General features: G+C 34.7%; 2 protein-coding genes across 2 annotated transcripts in view; one reads left to right on the top strand and one right to left on the bottom strand.

Moving 5' to 3' along the window:
* The first annotated feature begins 266 nt into the window (after positions 1-266).
* Positions 267-20,487, top strand: LOC125645732 (very-long-chain 3-oxoacyl-CoA reductase-like). Its single transcript, XM_048871526.2, has 10 exons — positions 267-495; positions 5,888-5,934; positions 7,959-8,034; positions 8,538-8,648; positions 10,789-10,853; positions 12,582-12,626; positions 16,210-16,326; positions 16,749-16,814; positions 18,884-19,033; positions 19,589-20,487. The coding sequence occupies exons 1-10, from the start codon at positions 309-311 to the stop codon at positions 19,697-19,699; spliced, it is 975 nt and encodes a 324-aa protein (XP_048727483.2). The 5' UTR covers positions 267-308; the 3' UTR covers positions 19,700-20,487.
* Positions 20,488-22,971: 2,484 nt separating this feature from the next.
* LOC125645728 (zinc finger protein 652-like) overlaps positions 22,972-25,009 on the bottom strand; it is a 36,960-nt gene continuing 34,922 nt past the window's right edge. Inside the window, exon 9 of the mRNA XM_048871522.2 lies at positions 22,972-24,154. Within this exon, the coding sequence (XP_048727479.2) occupies positions 23,256-24,154 (899 nt within the window). The 3' untranslated portion in view covers positions 22,972-23,255. The remainder of the gene's footprint in view (positions 24,155-25,009) is intronic.

Consider the following 25,009-nt stretch of genomic DNA (forward strand, 5'->3'; position numbering starts at 1 on the left):
AATTTATGTACAAAAATAATGCTGATGTGAGGCTAACGCATTTTGTTTGTTTTTATTTGTTTGTGTTTTGTTTTGTGTGTGTGTGTTTTGTTTTTATTTATTGGGGGGGGGGGGGGGTAGCTGATTTTAGGAACAATTTTGTTATTGATCAATTTGATTAATTGTCAAAAGATAGGAAAAGCGATGTTTTTAGTTTTAACATGTTAACAGAATGTCTAAGGAAGTTTCGAGAAAATAAAACGTCGGGATCGAAGTTTCAACACATGTGTAAGTTGAACTTTACACTCTACAGGCCTAGCCTACCGGCAATGAACACTATGGCGAGCTCCATGATCAACAATGTGTTCGGCAGGGGTGCCTCGGGATATTTTGCAACATTTGGACTTATTGCAGCCTCTTACTTAACACTTAAGATTGCTCTCAATGTAATCAAAGTGTTGAAATCGTTCGTGTTCGCTGGATCTACAAATTTCAAGAAACTTGGATCCTGGGCAGGTAAACATGTTGCTACTAGTCATTGTTCAGCTATTTGTTGTGAACTTCCTTAGCACTTGTCTGAAAAGGAGTGACAACCACACACATTTCATGTATGCAGTCATTGTAAATCACACTCTATATGTTGCATCGAAGTCAACGTTAAGGTCTTGAGGACTAAAGCAGGGTTACAAAAAATTACCGTGCCTTAAAATTTTTAGATGGTTAACCCCTCTGAAAACTTTGATATTACCAGCTGATTACAATTAATTCACTGCACATAGTTTTGATACAGTCTGAGCAAACTTATGTATTTAGTATAATATTATACTATGTACATAAGTTTGCTCAGATAGTGCCAAATCCTGTGATTTACCGGTTTACTGTACAGGTATATAATTTTATATTTAGTTTAGTTTTGCTGATCTCAGACTGTATGTTGTCAAGGGTGTATCAAATTATGTGAAAGGAAGGAAATGTAACTTTTAAATGAATTCAATCTTGGTACATATTGTAAAATGGGGTTATTTTTATGAAGGATTTTATGATTAGCAAAAAAAGTATGTGTATGGGGTTAATATACTCATAAATATTAACCAGACTGGTGTTTTTAGAATTGTAACTAACTACTTTAAGATTGAGACTGAAAATCAATTTTAGTGGTGCTGTAACGGATAGAAAGGAAAAAGAAAGTTATCTTTTCTGTAAAATTACCACCACCACCCCCCCCCCCCACCCCCGTTGTGGATGTGTTCATCTTACAATGATGGTTTATTGACAAAAGTGTTTACTTCATGTCAAAATGTAAATTATACAAAAGCTTAGATCAACTTGTATACATGTAGTACCACAAGAACATCCATTATGTCCATTGTAAAGAACTTTGTCTGGGCCATGACTTTGAGATGGAGTGACAGATTAAGCTCATACTCAGCACACTGTTTGCTATCGGCTGGATTGTGTCTGTCATGGCTCTCAACCCAGATCACTGGGCCAAATTCACTGCAAAAGTGGTTTTTTTAAAAATAGTTTTTAATTACATTTAGGTCACCCGAGTCACTCAGGTGACTTATTGTAAATGTTCATCATGCATAGTATGTTAACTATTGAACATTTTCGACTTCTTGATAACTACCATTCCAATTCTTTTTGTTATGAAGCATCTTTGGGGGGGGGGGGGGGGGGGGTGGCATAAATTGTCATTTTCAGGACTCCTTTACAGGGTTGGCAAAAAAGTGGTCAATATGAGTATTGACCGGGTCGGTGGTCAATACTGGTTAAAACCGGTCAATACTGGTTGATTGAAAATTGATTGGTCATTATAGTCTGTGTTGTTGGTTATTTTAAATGTTTCAGTGGCCATTATGGTAAATACTGTAATTCCTAACATGCACTATCAGTTTATAATATACTTGCAAATCATAAAATTAAATAAATAGTGTAAATGACTCTGTTAAATGGGGAAGATGTAAAAGTTTATTGTAAAAATTAAAACTGTTTTGTAGCCGTATTACTTTGGCACTGACAGCAGCATTGCAGTCTTTATACATCTTGCTGTGGTCTTGTTGTCCTCAACAATATCATAGAAATTCCAAATAAGATCTCTAGGCTTCATGATTGTGTCTCTTAGCAGGTCAAGAAGTGCATGTGAGAGGAAAATTGTGGTATTTCCTAAACTATGTTTTGTTGAAGCCATTGTTTTCTATTTTTATTCAACTTCTTTAGTTTATCAAGAACTACTTATTGTTTCAAATCTTCATTTAACTGTTAAATAAACATTTGAGGGGATGTGTTGGTGATGTTTTCATAACAATAACATGTACACTGGTTCTCTATGGTCCCAGAGTATGCTAATTAACACCTGTCAACTCTGTTTCCTGTGCTCAGGTACATCTCCTGCTCTGTACATTGCAACACATTCTTTATCTACAGCACCTGTCACCCAATTCATATTAAATCACTGTGTGTATTTAATGTACAGCTACCTGTTATTCTTAATCTGTCCAGGTACATGTATAAGCAGATCCTAATTAGAAATTACATCTAATTATCTAATGAAAATTATTGATAATCAATTGATCCATATATTATAATGAAAAGACTTATGCCTCGTTCACATGAAAAATTTAATTCGCATTAAACGTAAGTTAATGCGAATTAAATCTGAACTGCGTTCACATGTAGATTTTAATGCGCATTAGTTTACTTCGAATTAAAATTGACGTCGCGATTTAATGCAAATTAAATGTACTTAGCATTAGCTCCGTGTGAACGCTAAGCGAAGCTAATTCGAATTAAATGTAGACGCATGCGTAATGGCCAATTTGGGTCACATGCATCATACCCATGGTCAGCTATATATATTAATGTTAGTTTTGTACGAAAAACTAAACAAAATGATAATAATCACTAAAAACATGTACAAACAGCATGTCATTAGATAATGTCAGACGTAAATCTGTGCTCTGCATAGGCATACTGAGTAATACATGTGGAAGGAATTGTTTTTAAATATGACAACAATGTTTTAAAATAGTGATAATATGATTTTCTTATTTACATTTTTTAATACATATGCCGCTCATTGTTAATTTTTATACCATATGACGTCATAGTAGACTTATAATACGTATTAGTAATTAAAAATTACGTTATAACAGTAGTCAGCGGAATGGTGTAAAAGACGTTCCGAAGTTTTAAAATTGGGCCCATGAAGAAACAATATATTGTCTAGATTGAATGCTGGTTGTCGGAGGAAATAACAAGTAATTTCTTGGGAACATATAAATAAACACGACAAAAAACTCCTTATGTGTAGATCAGAATTATGTACTATGTAGGCCTAAATTGTAAACATGTAGTATACTACATGTAGGCCTATATAGCGTTTTGAACAAAGAATTCTGTATAGATCTACACAATAATCATTAAAATGAATAAAAATATTTTTTAATAACATAGTCTATTCTTTAATTTATTTCGCGCACCCTTTAATAGAGATGCATACGAATTTAATGCACATTAGTTTACTTCGCATTAAATATTACCGCCGTGTGAACGCTATTTAATTCCAATTAATTTAATGCGCATTATTTTACTTCGCATCAAATTTGATGCGAAGTAAAATTTAATGCGCATCCGTGTGAACGAGGCATTAATTTCTCTTTGCAAAAAATGTACCAAAATAGGAAAATGGACAGTTTAAATCTCAATTGACCAGTATTGACCACTTAAGGAGTATTGACCGGGACGGTTAAAACCGCTGGTTAAAACCGGGGGTGGTTTTAACCGCCTAACCCTGCTCCTCTACCCCTGAGGCTTATGGGGCGGTGCAAAAACTGCCCAAAATTGACTGATTTTCAAAAATCTTGTTCTCTAGAAGCAGATGTGTGTAAGAAAAACTAAATGCATAGTCATGCAGAGCAGAAAGACCAAAATTGTAAATTTCATGATCCCTGGGGTAAAGGTTCGAACCCCAGGGCACGGCCAAACTTGGTATATAGTGTTAATGTGTAAAACACTTAAATAACATCTTTAGTGCTATTGATACTCACTAGATATTTAGAAAGAACAGGTAGTCCTTTACCAAAAAAGTAAATTTGATGATCCCATGGGTAGGGGTTTTGGTATCAGGGTGGGGCCAAAATGGTCAGTTAATAAATGTGTGAAAAATGGAACATTATTAACTTCTTGATATTAACTACTATTCTAATTCCAAATTTGGTATGAAGCATCTTTGGGACAAGGAAGACAGTATTAGACTCCTGAGTCTTGGTGACAGGGCAAAAATAAAAACTGACAAAATTTGACCAATTTTCAAAATTCTTCTCTACGACTGCACATCTTTAAGAAAAGCTATATGCATAGTGATATAGAGCAGGAAGGCCTCTACCAAAACTGTAAATTTTATGATCCCCAGGGAGAGGTTCTGACTCCAGGGCGGGGTCAAACTTGGTATATGTAGGGTATATGTGCAAAACATGTAAATGATACTTACTTTAATATTATTGTTTCTAATTTGAAACTAAATGGATATTTAGAAAGAGTAGGTAGTCCTTTACCAAAATTGTAAATTTCATGATCCTAGTGGCAGTGGGTAAGGGTTTGGTGTCAGGGTTGAGCCAAAATTATTATAGTGATGTTTGTCTTTATCATTTGAGGGACTTCTTTAGGTTTACTTATACAGTATAACAACTAAATGCATATATTTAGGAAACGTTAAGGTCATGCATATACAAAAAATTGTGGATTTCGCAACCCCAGGGTTTTTACTTTATGATGGGTCCAAATTAGTGATATTGTTTAATGATAATTCATATATTATGTAAAGTCTTTCTTCAGTATGTGCACTTTTGAGGGCATTGAAGTTTTAAGAACACATTTTGTTTTATGCTGTAGCTAAATATTAGAATTTAGCTTGGATATTCAGAACAGGAAATTGTTTTCTAGAATTTTAGCCCATGGGACTAATGATACTCTAACTAGTACTCAGGTAGTCCTGTGGGCCTTTTGTTTTAATTGCCTTTGAACTTAGGTAATTTTAGTAGTATAGGTTCAAATACACCTTCCATGAAAATTGTTTACAACAGGTCAGTTTTTCTAGTTTATTTGTTTTGTTTGAAAATACATATTTCAATTGAACAAATGATTGGAAAATTTACACATTGATGCCTAATACTCACATTGATATAAAACTGATTGTTCAGTTGTAAAAACCTGTGTCATTTTTTTCTGAAATGAAGTAACAGATGGATTAAGACAGTATCATTTCAACATTAATCAGACAATCAGAATCAGATAGCTACATCATTTAATAAGGACCGCTGCGGTGGTCTTGAGGTAGAGAGTTCACCCTGCATGCCAAAGGTGGGAGTTCGAATCTTGGCTGCAACAGACCTAAGTCGTTATTAAAACAGGTAGTGACAGTACCAGCGCCAAACGCTCGGCATCAGGTGTGGATGTCATGGGTCATCGGAGATGACCTTAAAAACCAATGTCACAGTAAGTGTGGCATGCTTAGGAACCCTCACAGTTCAATGGCCGTAAGTGCAGATCATAGGCATAAGCCTAAATTTGAATCTCTTTACCGGTATTGGTGATTTCTCCATGAGTGAAAGATTCTTGAGAGGGATGTTAACAATATACAATCAATCAGTCATTTGATAATGATGATGTGTTAATAACTTTTATATGCATTTTCCATATGTACATAATATCAAATGTTTTTAACAATTTTTATGCATAGAATTCATATGAATTTGTGCTCTTTTGATAATGTGTGTGCATTGTCTCCTGTAAAGGCATTTCAACTGGAGATGATTTTGAAATGATAAAATAGCATAGTATTTTGTTTTTCTTTCCTGAGATGATTTTAAAATGACTAATTATTATGCTATTTTGTTTTTCTTTTCAGTTGTTACTGGATCAACAGATGGTATTGGAAAAGCTTATGCAAAAGAAGTATGTAAACAGAAAAACGTCTTCCTTGATACACATGATATTGCAAAATAGTCAATTTTCACCTCAAACTGATGACTATAGTATTTAAAGTATGCCATAAATCTTTAAACGAAAGGGTGTAGAAAGAAAGCTATTAAGTGTGCTACTTTCTTATAACTTCATTAACTTGTGCAAGAAAATAGTCTTTGAAGAATTTCTGCATTTCCCCCAAAACCTGTGAATGTAAACATCTAACATTTTTATACTCTAGTCATTATGTTCTTAAAGGAAAGATACTTGGGAAATAATGGGGGGGTGGGGGTAAAATTTCCTCTTCTTATATTAGACAATATATTAGAAAAGACCAAACTTGTGAAATTATTCTGATGATGAAGATTCCAAGCCATGATGCCCAGGCAGGGTCATGATACATACATGTATAAATTTGATACATACATGTATAAATTCAAAGTTTAACACAGTCTTTGAAACTAGCCACTAGCTGGTCCAAAGACCAAGTTCAGTAAAATATGACCATATATTGTTGTGTTAGAGTTCAATGTTTATCCCTCAGTAGAAAGATGACGTAACCCTTACATAACCATAAGTCGTGAATATTCTAGAGGCTTCATTTTTATTTTGAATATACTGAATTTTTTATGATGTTAAGCTCTGTTAGAAAAGCATTTCAAGAATTTGTGATTATATGCAATAGCTGGGAACTAGGATTTAGGAATTACTGGTGACTGTGTGTAGATTCAGTTCGGCGTTTGACATTATTTTGTACAAGTCAGTACTTCGTTATTTTTATAATTTTCATTCAATAATTGTAGATAAATTATATTAATTTGAAATTGCCTTTGTTAGTAAATTCTGCTGCTGGATAATGCTGACCGGTAACAATATTGAAATGGAGAGATGTACATATGTATAATCTAATTCAATAAGATATATTGTGTTTCTATTACACTAACACTTGTACTTATTTTGACCGAAGTCCTATAAGGAGTTAAAAATAACTTAATGTACTCTCTCTTCAGAGTTTTATTCAAAACTGAAAAAAAGTCATTCTTTGTGTTTGATTTTGGACCAGTTAATTTCTCTTTCGACTTGTAAATAGTTCAGATAAAGAGACATGAATGGCCAGTGCTTAAAATGTGTGTCGTTAAGACTGTTACCAATGGACCATCACAAGTGTGTAACATTTCAAATTAATATGCAAGCATTCCCATGGAGATTAAATTCAATATTCTCCACACACTGGCCTAGACAAGCAGGGTGGGACCAACAACATGGGCTTGAACCTTTGGATAAGATTATGTGTGAAAATTCATTGTGAACCCTTTTCTCAAAAACTATACCGATACAATACATCAAATATGCAAACAACCTCATGAAGTGTAGGTTCAAGTTGAATTACAGCATGACCCCTAGAGCATGGATAGGGGGCACCAAAAGGGGATCTGAAGTTTCTCATAGGAACATGCATTCAACGAGGATCCACAAGGGGGCATTAAAAATATTTTAAGAAAATTCATATTCTCAAGAACCACCATCACAATATGTGAAATTCATATGTAAGCGTCCTCAAATACAGTGTATGTTTAATTTTGTTCTCATCCTGTCCCCTGGAACATTTGGAATTTTATGTTGTACATGCATTGGGAAATTACAGTTTCTGATGTGGGCATGAGACGACCCATTGGTTTCCTGTTAAGGCTAACATTTGACAGTCTGGGGAAAAATAAAGGAGGCAGAAACATACTCATGTCCTCATTTTAGCTGTGCCCTTGCAATAAGGCTTGGCAAGATTTTATTTTTGTAGTGAAAACTGCATGAACATTTAGAATGTCAATTATGGGACTTCTCCTTTGTTTAGTTTCCATTTAGGAAATGAGCTTTGAAGACAGTAAAATATTGTAAGTCTTATTTACAACAGAATTTTCTAGAAACTTTTTCCCCAACATGCTGGAGATTTTACAATGTCTGTTTATATTATTTCTATGTTTTTTTTACATGAACTAAATTCTTTATTTTATTTTCAGTTAGCTAAAAAGGGAGTCAATATTGTGTTGATCAGTCGCTCTGAAGCAAAGCTTCAAGAAGTTTCAAATGAAATAGGTAAATAACCCCTCTAAGTTTACATTTACATGTAATACATGTATGATAGTTTACATTTAGGCCAAAATGAAATATACATGTATGTGCATTTCCTATTTCACTCCCCCAAAAAATAGGTAGGGTAGGTACATGTAGGTAATTAGCTTTTTATTTTATTCGAAATCTTAGTTTTTCATATGCTTTGAATACAGGTCTATATTCATTACAAACACTTTTCAAAAATTTTGAAGATCGATGGTAGTAAAATGTAAATCAGAGGAACTCAAATGCTAAAAGACAAAAAATTCCAGTTAAAACTGCGAATTTTTTCATTGATCTATATCGTCAATAAATATTCAGGGTCAGCAGCACAAACGTAAGTATATGGTTGGGAAACCGGAAACACACATATATTTTATTTTGGCCTTGCATGTAATACACATATGCTAGTTTAATCTGATTTGCATGTATTATCACATGGTGTTATACTTTTTACGATCTCCAATTTTGCTCTTGATCTACAGAGAAAGAAAGCAATGTTCAAACACGGATCATTGTGGCAGACTTCAGTAAGGGGCTGGAGATGTACGATTCTATTAGGAACCAGTTAGCGGGCCTGGAAATTGGAACTCTAGGTAGGAGTGAACACAGTATTCTAAAAAATCATAATATGTACAGGATATTTCAAACCCATTGTAACAGTCATTACACTGAATCACTTTGTCTCTCCATTCGTCCGCCCATAGACATGATTTGTCCAGAGTATATCCTCTGACACTGATAAACAGATTTGATCACAAGTTTGTGTATATCTTATACAGCACCAGGACTGTCTTGCTATTTTTATTGAAATTTTTTAACAATCAAGAAATTTAGGGATAATTTTTCCATTTTAAAGGGGATTGTTATGTTGTCATTGTCCAGAGTATATTCTTTTACTATTTCCCAACATACAGTGTGCCCTGTGGTGGATGAGTTGGGGGGGGGGGGTAATGAATCCTGATAAGACAGTTCTAGTTATAACTTTTAAAAGTGTTTCAAATGCATTCTTAATTGTGCCACCAAGATCAAAGATTTAAGGAGGAGGGTGCATATTATTTTTAGTTGGTCTATTTCTCTCTGTTCATAACTTTAACCATGCCATCACATTTGGTGAACAGGAAGGTCAAAGTTCAAGCTATGATACATGTATCTGATAAAGGTAAAGATTATTCAAGGTCGATATTGTTGTATCTGAATGTGACCATGTTTTATCGCAATTCACCTTCGAATTAGAACGCTTTGGCCGATATAGTATTGCGGTGTGTGACGACACAATTGAATCTGTTTGTAATACGATTGCGAAATGCAACAGAAAATCTCATTGGTCCATATGTATAAGTCCGCCCAAATTCCCTTATACGGGAGTAGTCGGCATTTGAAAACATGACGGCCAGATGGAAACAAACTTCAAAGGAAGAAAGAGAAAAAGTTGTATTCTTGTGTTGTTGTCTCATAAATTTCATATAAAAAATTCCTAACATATTTTCCTACTATACTTGTGTTCAAACATGCCTTCAAATATTCATTAAAGCCCCATACGACCCAAAAACTCACAGCTTTTGATGATTTCGTTCGTTGACGTAGCCATGTTAGGTAGCCAGTCAATTTGAATCCTGGTTCATTTCCATACTAGCACAATAGCATCTAGATGTGAACTAATAACCCACAAATATTTTAGCTAATTATTTCAAATAATATATCATCCCAGTTCCATTCTCTGCTACACGAGTGTTAAGGACCATAATGGGCTTATGTAGCATTTTCGTTAATCAAGAGCTTATTTTACCTTTTCAAAAACTATATCTTTTAATTTCTATTAATTATTCGTGTTGATAATTAATGAAGAGCGAATACATAACCTACAACCAATTTTATAAATAGATCCCAATAGCAAAAGAGTTCGAATTGACCGGCTTCCTAACATGGCTACGTCAACAAACAAAATCATTTGAAGCTGCGAGTTTTCGGGTCGTGTGTGGCTTTAATGAATATTTGAAGGTATGTTTGGATACAAGTAAAGTAGGAAAATATGTTGAGAATTTTTGATATTGAATTTATGAGACAGCAACACAAGAATACACCGATAACGCGATATCAGGCCTCAACCGTGCGCAGCTTTTTGTGCCCCGTAAATCGAAAGTTTTTATAAGAGCCAGATCTGTAGCTCTCTGTTCCGTCACAATATTTTTTCAGAGAGCTACAGTTCTCCAGCTAGTAATTTTCTAGTCCGTCCATCTTATCTGATCACCGGTCACCAGAATCAGCTCGAGAAAGTGGGCGGGCTGTAATCGGCCAATGAAAACTTTTGTTGTATCACATCGAACATGTCATTCAAACTGTTCAATCGTCTCATTCAATTGTGTCGTCACACAACGCAATACTATATCGGGTAAAGCGTTCTAATTCAAAGGTGAATTGCGATAAGGGTGGGGGATGGTGTTTTACAAACACGAATTTCATTCATGGGATATAAATACAACATATACACAGACTGTTACTGAACATTATAATTTTTGTTATTGTTGATATTAAATGAAAATTTCCGCTATTAAATATACAAAAGAATTACAGTAAACAAGAAAATTTTGTTTGACATGTGTTCTTTTCTGGCAGTTTCATTGAAAAACAATTATTTTGCCCAATAAATGATTATTGCTCAGGTAGTTAAATCTTCATCTATGATTGTGTATTATTTATTTTATTAGTCTAATAAACCTGTTTGTCTTTTTACAGTAAACAATGTAGGGATGTCATATTCATTTCCAAACTACCTTTTGGACATACCTGACAGAGAAGAGGTAGGGAATAATGCTGAACCTCGTCACCTTCATATGTAGCACTCTAAAATGTGTCATTAGGCCAGAGTTCATATGTAGCACTCTAAAATGTGTCATTAGGCCAGAGTTCATATGTAGCACTCTAAAATGTGTCATTAGGTCAGAGTTCATATGTAGCACTCTAAAATGTGTCATTAGGCCAGAGTTAATGCTTTTTCTCCTTGGAAAAAAAACTGTCAGCCTACAAAGTTAAAAAACAAACAAACAAGAAATCAGAACAAGAATACAGAGGACAAAATGAACTGTTTAGATATAAAGTTTTGCATTATTTTATTTAAAGCTGTATGGTCCGAATTACAATATTTTTTTCCATCTCGTAAAAACACTTTTAAATCATCGCACGTATGTAGTTATGAGACTGTACGACATATCATAAATTATTTCACCTGTTTTAACCCAAATAATTTGATTTTAAATCGATGTTTACAAATAACCGCGTCACTCTGCCATTTCAAGTGACAGTCACGTGACCAGTTCAAACTTTCAAATCATTGGTGGTCTTATCTGTGTAAAGCTGTGTATTTTGTTATAACCGTACCGTACCATAAGTTTAATAGAAATAAAATATCAAATACCTTTTAGTAATTCGTTGTTTTACGCTCTTTCAGCCTTAAAACTAGACAGTTGCGTACGAGTTAATACATCATGTTGGGATTTCCCTGACGCGCGTGGGTCTATTGATAGACGTCTATTATGGGATGATTTATATATGTAGCCACTATATTTACTTTCTAAATAATATTCGCACTGTTTTCTTTTACATGTAGATGTTTTCAAGCATGTAATTAAGGGAAAGTTAATAACTTTATAAAGTAATTAATCTGCTTTAAAGTAATTATGTACAAAAATAATACATGAACATCGGGTCATACAGCTTTAAAGAAGGTAGATTTTTCTTACTTAAACCAGAAATTTAACCACATTTCAAAGGACCCACGTTTTTCACCAATAGCGGTATTATATAACCTTCTGTTAATTATTAACTAATCTAAAAGAAGCATTATACGAAGTATTGCATGTGGGAATTCCTTATTGGGAATGCCATTGCATCAACAACATTTGTATGTATGTGCACACAATGATTGTGCATGATTGTTTCTTAAAGTAAATATGTTCTCATTATATTTTCTTCTCCTTTGACTGAATAGTGGTCCAATACATTTTTATGTCTGATCATACATGTAATTGTTGACGATCTAATTAAAGATAGTGTGAAGTGACACACAGGTTAACTGAGGTAGGACTACACGTATCCAAAATGGCTATTTATTGTCCAGCTCAGAAAATAGACGTAGAAATTGGGAAATAAATGAATTTATTTTTAACATGATGGAATTCATTCCAGTAATTTCAGGAAAGCCCTATCTTTGATGAATAATCTGAAAAGATGTTGTAATATGGAATTTTGCATTACAAAGGCCTATATAGCTGTTTTCGCCAAACCATGTCTGGGAAAGAAACGCTTTTAGAAGTACAAATATGAATAATTCATATAAAAGAATTCTTATTTTTTCGAACTCGTCGGTTAAAAAGCTACCTGTGTGCTGATCCAGAGGGGGAAAAAATTATCACTCTAACCGTAATGATAAATTTTTAGTTTTGTCATAAAATATACTAAAATGAAATTCCTCATATTGCGTATACATGTATTATTGATATTGACAAAATACAAATCTTTTTATTTTTCAGTTTTTCATGAGAATGATCAACATAAATGTAACATCCGTTACCATGGTTAGTATTCAATACACTGTATATAGCATCCGTTACCATGGTTAGTATTCAATACACTGTATATAGCATCCGTTACCATGGTTAGTATTCAATACACTGTATATAGCATCCGTTACCATGGTTAGTATTCAATACACTGTATATAGCATCCGTTACCATGGTTAGTATTCAATACACTGTATATAGCATCCGTTACCATGGTACGTTAGTATTGTATTCAATACACTGTATATAGCATCCGTTACCATGGTACGTTAGTATTGTATTCACTGTATATAGCATCCGTTACCATGGTTAGTATTCAATACACTGTATATAGCATCCGTTACCATGGTACGTTAGTATTGTATTCACTGTATATAGCATCCGTTACCATGGTTAGTATTCAATACACTGTATATAGCATCCGTTACCATGGTTAGTATTGTATTCAATACACTGTATATAGCATCCGTTACCATGGTACGTTAGTATTGTATTCACTGTATATAGCATCCGTTACCATGGTTAGTATTCAATACACTGTATATAGCATCCGTTACCATGGTTAGTATTGTATTCAATACACTGTATATAGCATCCGTTACCATGGTTAGTATTGTATTCAATACACTGTATATAGCATCCGTTACCATGGTTAGTATTCAATACACTGTATATAGCATCCGTTACCATGGTACGTTAGTATTGTATTCAATACACTGTATATAGCATCCGTTACCATGGTACGTTAGTATTGTATTCAATACACTGTATATAGCATCCGTTACCATGGTTAGTATTCAATACACTGTATATAGCATCCGTTACCATGGTACGTTAGTATTGTATTCAATACACTGTATATAGCATCCGTTACCATGGTTAGTATTGTATTCAATACACTGTATATAGCATCCGTTACCATGGTACGTTAGTATTGTATTCAATACACTGTATATAGCATCCGTTACCATGGTACGTTAGTATTGTATTCACTGTATATAGCATCCGTTACCATGGTACGTTAGTATTGTATTCACTGTATATAGCATCCGTTACCATGGTACGTTAGTATTGTATTCACTGTATATAGCATCCGTTACCATGGTACGTTAGTATTGTATTCAATACACTGTATATAGCATCCGTTACCATGGTACGTTAGTATTGTATTCAATACACTGTATATAGCATCCGTTACCATGGTTAGTATTCAATACACTGTATATAGCATCCGTTACCATGGTACGTTAGTATTGTATTCAATACACTGTATATAGCATCCGTTACCATGGTACGTTAGTATTGTATTCAATACACTGTATATAGCATCCGTTACCATGGTACGTTAGTATTGTATTCACTGTATATAGCATCCGTTACCATGGTACGTTAGTATTGTATTCAATACACTGTATATAGCATCCGTTACCATGGTTAGTATTGTATTCACTGTATATAGCATCCGTTACCATGGTTAGTATTCAATACACTGTATATAGCATCCGTTACCATGGTACGTTAGTATTGTATTCAATACACTGTATATAGCATCCGTTACCATGGTACGTTAGTATTGTATTCAATACACTGTATATAGCATCCGTTACCATGGTACGTTAGTATTGTATTCACTGTATATAGCATCCGTTACCATGGTACGTTAGTATTGTATTCAATACACTGTATATAGCATCCGTTACCATGGTTAGTATTGTATTCACTGTATATAGCATCCGTTACCATGGTTAGTATTGTATTCACTGTATATAGCATCCGTTACCATGGTACGTTAGTATTGTATTCAATACACTGTATATAGCATCCGTTACCATGGTTAGTATTCAATACACTGTATATAGCATCCGTTACCATGGTACGTTAGTATTGTATTCACTGTATATAGCATCCGTTACCATGGTACGTTAGTATTGTATTCACTGTATATAGCATCCGTTACCATGGTTAGTATTGTATTCACTGTATATAGCATCCGTTACCATGGTTAGTATTGTATTCACTGTATATAGCATCCGTTACCATGGTACGTTAGTATTGTATTCAATACACTGTATATAACATCCGTTACCATGGTAAGTATTGTATTCAATACACTGTATATAGCATCCATTACCATGGTACGTTAGTATTGTATTCAATACACTGTATATAGCATCCGTTACCATGGTACGTTAGTATTGTATTCACTGTATATAGCATCCGTTACCATGGTACGTTAGTATTGTATTCAATACACTGTATATAACATCCGTTACCATGGTTAGTATTGTATTCAATACACTGTATATAGCATCCGTTACCATGGTACGTTAGTATTGTATTCAATACACTGTATATAGCATCCGTTACCATGGTACGTTAGTATTGTATTCAATACACTGTATATAACATCCGTTACCATGGTTAGTATTGTATTCAATACACTGTATATAGCATCCGTTACCATGGTACGTTAGTATTGTATTCAATACACTGTATATAGCATCCGTTACCATGGTACGTTAGTATTGTATTCAATACACTGTATATAGCATCCGTTACCATGGTACGTTAGTATTGTATTCAATACACTGTATATAGCATCCGTTACCATGGTACGTTAGTATTGTATTCAATACACTGTATATAGCATCCGTTACCATGGTACGTTAGTATTGTATTCAATACACTGTATATAGCATCCGTTACCATGGTTAGTATTCAATACACTGTATATAGCATCCGTTACCATGGTACGTTAGTATTGTATTCACTGTATATAGCATCCGTTACCATGGTACGTTAGTATTGTATTCACTGTATATAGCATCCGTTACCATGGTTAGTATTGTATTCACTGTATATAGCATCCGTTACCATGGTTAGTATTGTATTCACTGTATATAGCATCCGTTACCATGGTACGTTAGTATTGTATTCAATACACTGTATATAACATCCGTTACCATGGTTAGTATTGTATTCAATACACTGTATATAGCATCCGTTACCATGGTACGTTAGTATTGTATTCAATACACTGTATATAGCATCCGTTACCATGGTACGTTAGTATTGTATTCACTGTATATAGCATCCGTTACCATGGTACGTTAGTATTGTATTCAATACACTGTATATAACATCCGTTACCATGGTTAGTATTGTATTCAATACACTGTATATAGCATCCGTTACCATGGTACGTTAGTATTGTATTCAATACACTGTATATAGCATCCGTTACCATGGTACGTTAGTATTGTATTCAATACACTGTATATAGCATTAGACACATTTCAAAGTATATTATCATATAAATATCAGTTCAGTTAGGATATTAAAAGATTACTTGTTTTCATCATTACTAATTTGTGGAAAAAAAAATTTGTGGGTTTTTGTATTAAGCAACAAAATTTTAACTCCCATCAAAATGTGATGTCACCAAATCTATAGTCTATTTCAGCGAGATGTACAATGTCTCTGCAAAATAAAATTGATATGAGACCTTGGAATTTTAACATACAGATATTGATGCTTTTACATTCTGGTATGTAGATGTACATGTAGTACGTTTTTCACCTTGTTGAATGTTTTGTAGATGACCAGTATTGTGATGCCGGGTATGGTAGAGAGGCGACGAGGAGCCGTCATCAACCTGTCTTCAGCCGCGGGCCTCTCTCCCTCCCCTCTTCTCACTGTGTACTCTGCCTGTAAGGTTAGTACCTCTTTAGTTGCCGTCACGAGTGCGTCCTTATATATGGGCTCGACACCCACCCACCCTCTCCCATCCCAACTGTGTTACCTACCACTGCACAGGGCGTCATCATCAGTTGTTCTGCTGCATGTTAACATTCAGTACTTCTACCTGATAGAATATAACACGTTACCTGTTAAGATTTAACAATTAATCCAGTGCTGTTTAATTTAAACATATTTTATTGATTACATCTAAAGGATCCGGCAACAGGCATAGCCAATGTAGACCCTCTCACTGTTTATAGTTGGTATGATTATTCTAGTCAGGTCTGTCTTAGATCCCCCCCCCCCCCCCCCCCCCCCCCCCCCCCCCAGGCCCCCAGTGATCTATAGTTCCGTAGCTATGATTTTTCACAGTAAGGAAAATATTTACTTTTTCAGGCATACGTGACATTTTTCTCCCAGTGTATACAGACTGAATATGGACCCAAGGGAATAAACTGTCAGGTTAGTGAATGGTGCTTAAAACAGGCAATTTAAAATAATTGGTTTTCAAATAAATTTATTTCAAATTGCATTTACAGTATTAAAATGATCCATCAGCCAAATTTTGAAGTGGCTGTGTGATGTTAACCAGATCTGTATTTTTATTATGCAACCGCCATGAAATGTGTTACCCATTCCCGTCCTTCTGTTATAATTCAATTTCATTTATTATCTCTGCTAGAGATTTAGTTGACATATGTCATGAAAATATCCAGGTCAAATACATGCATTTGTAATTTGATTCTGGTTGAGTAATTTCTGACAGTTATGCTCCTTGGACTTATAAAAATTTTGAACAATTGATAGTTTCTGCTCATTATCCCCGACATACATGGGCATTTTGAATTAAAATTCAGGATATAGATATGTCACGAATACACAGGTCAAAGTTCATAATTGTGTCAGCTTAAAACAAAAGAAGTAATTTCTGACAGAGTAGTGTCCCTCGAACTTTGAAAATTTCAAACAATTCTTTTTCTACTCATTATCTCAGTCATAAATGGACATTTTTAGATGAAATATATCATGTGAATATGCAGAACAAGTTTCTTTAAGGTTCTGGTCAGATAATTTATCGCAGATTTATGGCCCTTGGATTTAAAACGTACATTTCAGTTTCTGCTGATTATCTCAGTCATACATGGACATTTTGAGTTAAAATTTAGGATATAGATACGTCCTGAAAATGTGTAGGTCAATTGTTTTTTGGTTCCAGTGGAATAATTTTTGGAAGAGTTGAACTACTGGGACTTTTCAAAATTAGAAATTTCAAACCATTTAGTTTCGAGGTCAACATTTTATTTGGTTCTGGTTGAATAATTTTAGACAGAGTTGTGCCCCTTGAACTTAATTTTAAAAAAAATTAACTGTTTCTGTTCATTATCTCCATCATACGTGGACATTTAGAATTGAAATTTGAGATATAGATACACCATGAGAATACGCAGGTCAAGTACTTATATGGGCCCAGTCATATAAGTGTTTTTTTTACACAGTTATGATACACATGAAGATAGTGAACAGATACATGTTCTAAAAGGAATTTGATATTTATGCAAATTTATACTTGCACAGAGCTTGAAGCTCACTTTTTATGTCACCAGTCCAGCCGGACTGATGGGGTATAATTTTAACCAGTCCGCAGAAAAATTTACCAGTCCAACAGTTTTCCAGAAATGATTAAACATATTTCGTTAATGTTTTTAAAAAGAAATTTAACTCAATATGTCTGAGACAATATTGTAACACTCGTGTAGGATTTATAATTTACGAATCAGATTGTCTGATATCTACAGATCGATTAAGCATTGCCAAATGTGTGTATAAGATTTCTTAAGTATATTTTCCAAAGTGATGCTTTAGAAAATTAACCAGTTGCATCGGACTGACTAAAACAAATGTCAGTCAGTCCGCCAGACTTTTAAACAGTCACAGACTGCCTATGTTAATTTCGAGCCCTGCTTACATATTGTAAATGTGACCTTTTAATACATTTATTCTTCAAAAATCTTTCAATCACCAGAGAGCATTTTTCAAACTTTATCTTTTAAGAATTTAGTGCTAGGCTGAGCTAGAAAAGGCAACCATTACATAATTTACTCAGAAAAATTTCCTATGGGGAAAGCTAGATATCCAAAACCTTTGGTTTTGCTGAAAAGGGCATCAAATTGAATATAGAGATTGATTTTCTATTTTGTAAAATTATTACCTAATCAATTGAACGTCTAACCTCTAAAAAGTGCTTGTTTTTGGCTCACAAAATAAACAAGACTTTGGTAAATAGGCAAAATCTGATTTCTCTCTCTCTCACTTTTGTACGTGTATCAAGTTGAATTATCAGTATATATACATTTAGATTCACAATTGATTTACCAACATAGTAATATAAATTGTGAAAAATTCTACTGTAATGTATCCAGTACTTATAAAATTATATGAAACTATTTGACACGATAAAGTGGAATTCAGTTTGATTTTAAAGGGGACACAACAGTTAAATCAACCTGTACATCTGCACTTCATGATTTCAGTGTGTGATGCCATTCTTTGTTGCCACGAAAATGTCCAAAATCAGGAAGCCTTCTGTGTATGCACCTAGTCCCTCTACCTATGTGAAAGCTACGCTGAACTCTGTGGGTGTGTCCAGTGTCACCCACGGATACTGGGCACATAGACTACAGGTTAGTTTTCTCATTGCATTGTCATTTAACTTCTCTCATGGTTACATAAACTACAGGTTTGTTTTCTTATTCAATTACATTGCCACTTAAAGCAATACATATACATGCAAGCCGTAACTGACGGTATTTTTCAACTACCCAAATATGCAACAATTAACACCTATTTGTATAACTAATATAATCCCGGTGATCTGATGAAAAATTCAGCAAAATAAACAAGGGAATATTGCTTGAGGGCATACCTACTATGAGCATTTTGTACAAACCATCGTCTCAGATGCAATCCTCGAATTCTCGGACACGGGAATGATTGTTGCCCAACATAATTGGGTTGCTGAAACTGAGGTTATAAAATCTTCCTCTCAACAACCATAAATGTGCAGTTTTTCTGATTAATATGAAAGCATCTTCCAAGTAGTGTAGAATCAAGGATTGAAGTTTTACATAGTAAAATGCAGCTGATCAAGTGAGCAAAATGCAGCTGATCAAGTGAGCAATGTGGTCCATGGGCCTCTGATTCGTGTTTGAATTAAGATTTACTTTTTGTTTTCACAGGGTACAATCACTAGTTTGTTACCAGAGGTGTTGGTGAAGACAGTGACCTTGAGAATTTTTAAAAATGCCAGGAAATCATATTTGAGAAAACTGGCAAGCAAGAAAGAATAATGTTGATTTTAATTGAAAGTTACTTGTATGCTAATTATTATAGGGTCTTTTCATTTCAATTACATTTCTTAATATCTCCATACACACATGGAATCCTTTCTCATTTAGGAAATACATGTATCATATGCTACTATTCCCAGGGGCAAGTCCTGGTGGTCACGATTGAGGTACCCCAAGGGGCTGCAGTTAAATTAGATTCAGAATTACTTGTTTGAAGAACTGAATTGAGTTCAGAAATGTTTATATGCAGGATTTATATTAGGACAATATGGAGTTTAACACAATGTGCTTCATTCCAGTCATCGTTGCATCCTATATAATGTAATTTATATCTGCTGTCTTAAGAAATGTCATCTGTTGTACTTTATATTAACAAATCCACCAGAAGATTTACTTAGGGTGCATGTTATGTTATGATATATATATATTTAAAACCACTACATGTATGTACAAACCTGTTTTCTTTTTGCATTGTACACACTACCTTGTGTAGTTCTGAACCAGAGTGCTGAAATTTACATCAGCTAAAACTGAGACTGTTGCACCTCTCAAAGAGATGAAGCTGCAAAATGTGCACAGATCCAATGTTCCATGTATTTACAGATTAATTTTAGATATTCTATTAATATTGTTTACTGAAGACCTCGGACATCAGTTGAAGCACTATTCAAATTTTGTGGTCACACCTTGTCCAGTAATAGCTGTATAACATTGCACTTATTTTTGTTATGTGATGATGAATTTCAAAAAACAATTTTAATAAATGCAGAGTAAAATTCCTCTCAAAATATCTTGCACTTATTATTTATGTGTGTAACAGGAAGGGAGAAAATGCAGCAGAGCAGAAGGATTTAAACCAAGACTGAGGTTTAAAAAAATATATATATATATATTAAGTCGAAACTTGGACTAATGATCTGATTTTACTCAGATTTTGACTGCTCAAATAAAATAACCTCAAACTTAAGTTTGAGAAAGTCAGTCCCCCTGAATTTCTAGTCAGGTGCTCTACCAACTGAGATATCTGATCACTGGCAATCAAACCCATCAACCATAATATTCCCTCCTAAAATACCATCACAGCTTGAAGTCGGTTTCATGGGCTGGCTTACACAAACCTGGGCCCCCAAAATTTGTAGTCGGGTACTTTACCAACTGAGCTATCCCACCATCGGCAATTGAACCCGTCTGACGTCCACTTATACACACACACGTGTGTGTGTGTGTGTGTATATATATATATATATATATATATATACACACACACACACACACACATGTACAACCATTGTTCCCTCACAGGATATCTTCTTCATACACATTTAAGATGTGTCGTGGTACCTATCACCATAGAAGGATTTTATTGTCTACTGATTTGACATCTGGTTTACAGACAGACCATGGATCTTGAGTACAGTGTCTCTGCATGAGGCATAAAAACATTTTTTGTTATACAATCACTGAGCAATTTGTGAGGTCTTTTAGAACATAGCGTCAATGTTGAATACCCTCACAGAATGAACGTTATAATTGAGATTCCTATACATGTACATTTGAATATGACGATTTGGAGTCGGATTTTATATACAGGTAGGTCCTGGAAACCACGAGGACTTTGTGAAGTTGTAAAGAGGTTCATTTCACACGTGTGAACCACAAGTTGAGAAAATAGGCCTGCAGCAAATTATAACTTGTTCACGAATCCAGAAAACAAGAGGCAGGATGCAACATCATTATCAAAAATAAGTACTTATTAAATTTTGAATTCATTAATGTTTTCACCTTGGAAGTTCGATGCCCTTACAAATTGTAATGATAACCATTTCCTCTTGATCATGCTGCAGTTGTAAACAATGCACACATGGATACTGCACTACTGTTTTAATGGCTGAGAATCACTCGGAAACATACTGCACTACTTGATAAATATACCGGTAGTACATTTGTTTTAATGGCCGAGAATTGCAAGAAACACACACATCTACATTTGACTTGGATGTGGCATCTGAATTGTGAAAAGTTGTATACAACTGTACGTGATCATGCACTCGTGTTAATCTGAACCAGTAACAGCAACCTGCTGCAGACATGTATATCTAGTCCTGCTAGATAGATCCATCTCCACAAAGGGTTGTGTGCATCATCATGCAACAAAGTAGGTACATGTATGTTACTACTGTCAGCCCAAAAAGAATCCAGGTGAAAGTAGATTTTCACAACTTAAAGACAGCAGGTGAAATCTGAGCATTTCCCCACACAATGCTCAATTCTGAGCTTCCCTAGAGTTGTTTCCCTTTGTTATACTGGCCTGTTGCAAATAGTGAGACACAAAACATTTTTGTCCACATGTAGTGGGTAGAAATGCTTATCACTGCATTCATATATTGCTGAAAGGATGTTTAGCAGCTGCTATGCAAACATCCAAAATCAAAGGAAACACAGATAAATTTTGCAAGTTTGAGTATTTGGGAATAAAACACCTCAAACAAAACTCAAAATTCAACATCTTTCTTTGTGAAAAGCATCAATCGTATCAAAGAAGAAATGAATGATAATTACATATTAAATTCAGCTGCTTAATTTAAACAATTTCTTCTTGCGTGGTCAGTTTAATGTACATCAGTGGCTAATATATTAAACAAAATACAGGCCTTCATAACATTGTCATCTAAATAACCAGTTTACAGTCTATGTATACATCCTGTTACCCATAGAATACTGAATTTATCTCCATCACATAAGAGCTCATATCGGGGAAATTGAGGTCTTATTTTCAGAAAGGAAATGGGTATATTGAAATAGTGAGCTTGTGACCCCAAAACCAGGTCATAATGCATATTTGTTTTAAATCTACAGACTGCAGCTAGCACGAGCAGAAAAGACTCGATATGTATACATACACGTTGAACCGAACAATAATTACAGACCATGTTACATACTCTGTGTTGCTTGACTTGCACTGTATAAACAAGACGGATCCATGCTGCTTCCGAATCATGAGGTCACGAGGAGCATTCATTGATGCATCATCCATTCAAGTTTAAATCATTATCAGATTCAATAGTTTCTTCAAAATGTATCATTCTATAAAACTTTAATCTGACTCCGTCTGTTAGATCTATGCCACCTGATGCCTCGAGTATGACATTTAGGTTTCGGCACATTTATTATTTTAGCATGCTATATCATGCAGTCATTGCACTGAGATTGCTACCATTTAACCTTTTTTTATATCAGATTTCCCATTCTTACATGTACCATCAACACATATACAAAGATGTTTAAATTATATTCATAATAAACTTTTATAATATCGTAAATATAAAATAAAGCACAATGTACAATTTGCATGAAAATAACAATGAAATAAAATCAATACAATATATTAGCAATAGAACAATTGACTTTCATTTCTCCACTCCAGTACACTATTTTCGTAGTTGCAGCTCCGTAACTCCCCATTCATAAGTACTGGGACGCCATACCAATATTTATAACTTGAGAGCTACTGGACTGTACAGCTACAATTCTCACCGACAGCAACCCAAGTCTGTGCTTAAGTTCGAACAGTGGTGTGAATCTCACGGCCAGGATGATCCTTTCTAATGTGTGTTTTTCTGCTGACATTGTGGTTGAATTTCAGTCCACAGTATTCACAGGAAAATGGCTTCTCTCCAGTATGGACCCTCTTGTGTGTCTGCAGTGCATATTTCGTCACAAACTTTTTATCACAGAAGTTACAGAGGTAATTCAAGATCTTTTTGTGAATATACTGATGTCTTTGAAAAGATGTCGGGCTTTGAAACTTTTTCCCACATGCATCACAAATCAATCTTTTACCACCATGAAAAAAGTCCACATGTTTTTTTAACCCTGCGGCATTTGAATATTTTTTGTCACACCGATTGCACTGGTACTGAGGTCTTCTTTCTGGAAAATGTGACCTCACATGATATTTATAACTACGAACCTTTAAAAACTCCCCACAATATTCGCATAATCTCAGCCTGGCATTATGAAATTCTTTATCATGTTCAGAAAAATCTGACTGACTCATGAAAGATTGGCCACAGTGACATTTCCACTCAGAACGAATCTTAATGGCGAAGTAAACAGTACGGATTTCATTCTGCTTTTCCAACTTCTGCTGGTCCGCTAGAGGGTTTTTGGTAATGCTATCAACTTTACATTCCTCAAGATTCTCTTGATTTTTGTGCTTCTCTAAATTTTTGTGCAATTTTTCAATTCTTTTTAAACGCCCAAGGGTACAGAATTTTCCAGTTTTAGGGTGCCTTATCATTGGTCTGGGTGGGGAAGGATCTACCTGTTTTTCGTCAGACTCTGCTTTGATGTCTGCCATATTTCCCAGAGCCAACTGTCTTACATTTCGCTTTGCTTCAGCCTCCTCCCTGGCTTGCTCTAACTTCTTTACAGCGAGTCGCTCACTTGTGTTTTCTGTCAAATTAAAATGGTGCGATACTTTAACAAACGCGTGGCTATGGGCAACAACACTCACCTGATTTACTATTCCTACATTGGAAAAATAACTCTGTAAAACTCTATTGTGTACAGTCTGACATTAAATCTGTAAAACACCATTGTGTACACGCTCTGACACTAAATCTGTAAAACTCTATTGTGTACACACTCTGACACTAAATCTGTAAAACTCTATTGTGTACACACTCTGACACTAAATCTGTAAAACTCTATTGTGTACACACTCTGACACTAAATCTGTAAAACTCTATTGTGTACACGCTCTGACACTAAATCTGTAAAACTCTATTGTGGACCCGCTCTGACACTAAATCTGTAAAACTCTATTGTGTACACGCTCTGACACTAAATCTGTAAAACACTATTGTGTACACAGTCTGACACTAAATCTGTAAAATTCTATTGTGGACCCGCTCTGACACTAAATCTGTAAAACACTATTGTGTACACACTCTGACACTAAATCTGTAAAACTCTATTGTGGACCCACTCTGACACTAAATCTGTAAAACTCTATAATTGTGTACACGCTCTGACACTAAATCTGTAAAACTCTATTGTGTACACGCTCTGTCACTAAATCTGTAAAACTCTATTGTGGACCCGCTCTGACACTAAATCTGTAAAACACTATTGTGGACCCGCTCTAACATTAAATCTGTAAAACTCTATTGTGTACACGCTCTGACACTAAATCTGTAAAACTCTATTGTGTACACGCTCTGACACTAAATCTGTAAAACTCTATTGTGTACACGCTCTGACACTAAATCTGTAAAACACTATTGTGTACACAGTCTGACACTAAAT

The sequence above is a fragment of the Ostrea edulis genome, chromosome 6 (genome assembly GCF_947568905.1).
Source record: "Ostrea edulis chromosome 6, xbOstEdul1.1, whole genome shotgun sequence".
Lineage (NCBI taxonomy): Eukaryota > Metazoa > Mollusca > Bivalvia > Ostreida > Ostreidae > Ostrea > Ostrea edulis.

What these genes read in the sequence shown, in the direction of transcription:
- LOC125645732 (XM_048871526.2), top strand. Translation starts at nt 309, where the DNA reads ATGAACACTATGGCGAGCTCCATGATCAACAATGTGTTCGGCAGGGGT. An exon ending in GAAACTTGGATCCTGGGCAG is followed by an intron (nt 496 to 5,887) that starts GTAAACATGTTG and finishes TTTTCTTTTCAG; the next exon opens with TTGTTACTGGATCAACAGAT. An exon ending in CCAAGGGAATAAACTGTCAG is followed by an intron (nt 16,815 to 18,883) that starts GTTAGTGAATGG and finishes TCATGATTTCAG; the next exon opens with TGTGTGATGCCATTCTTTGT.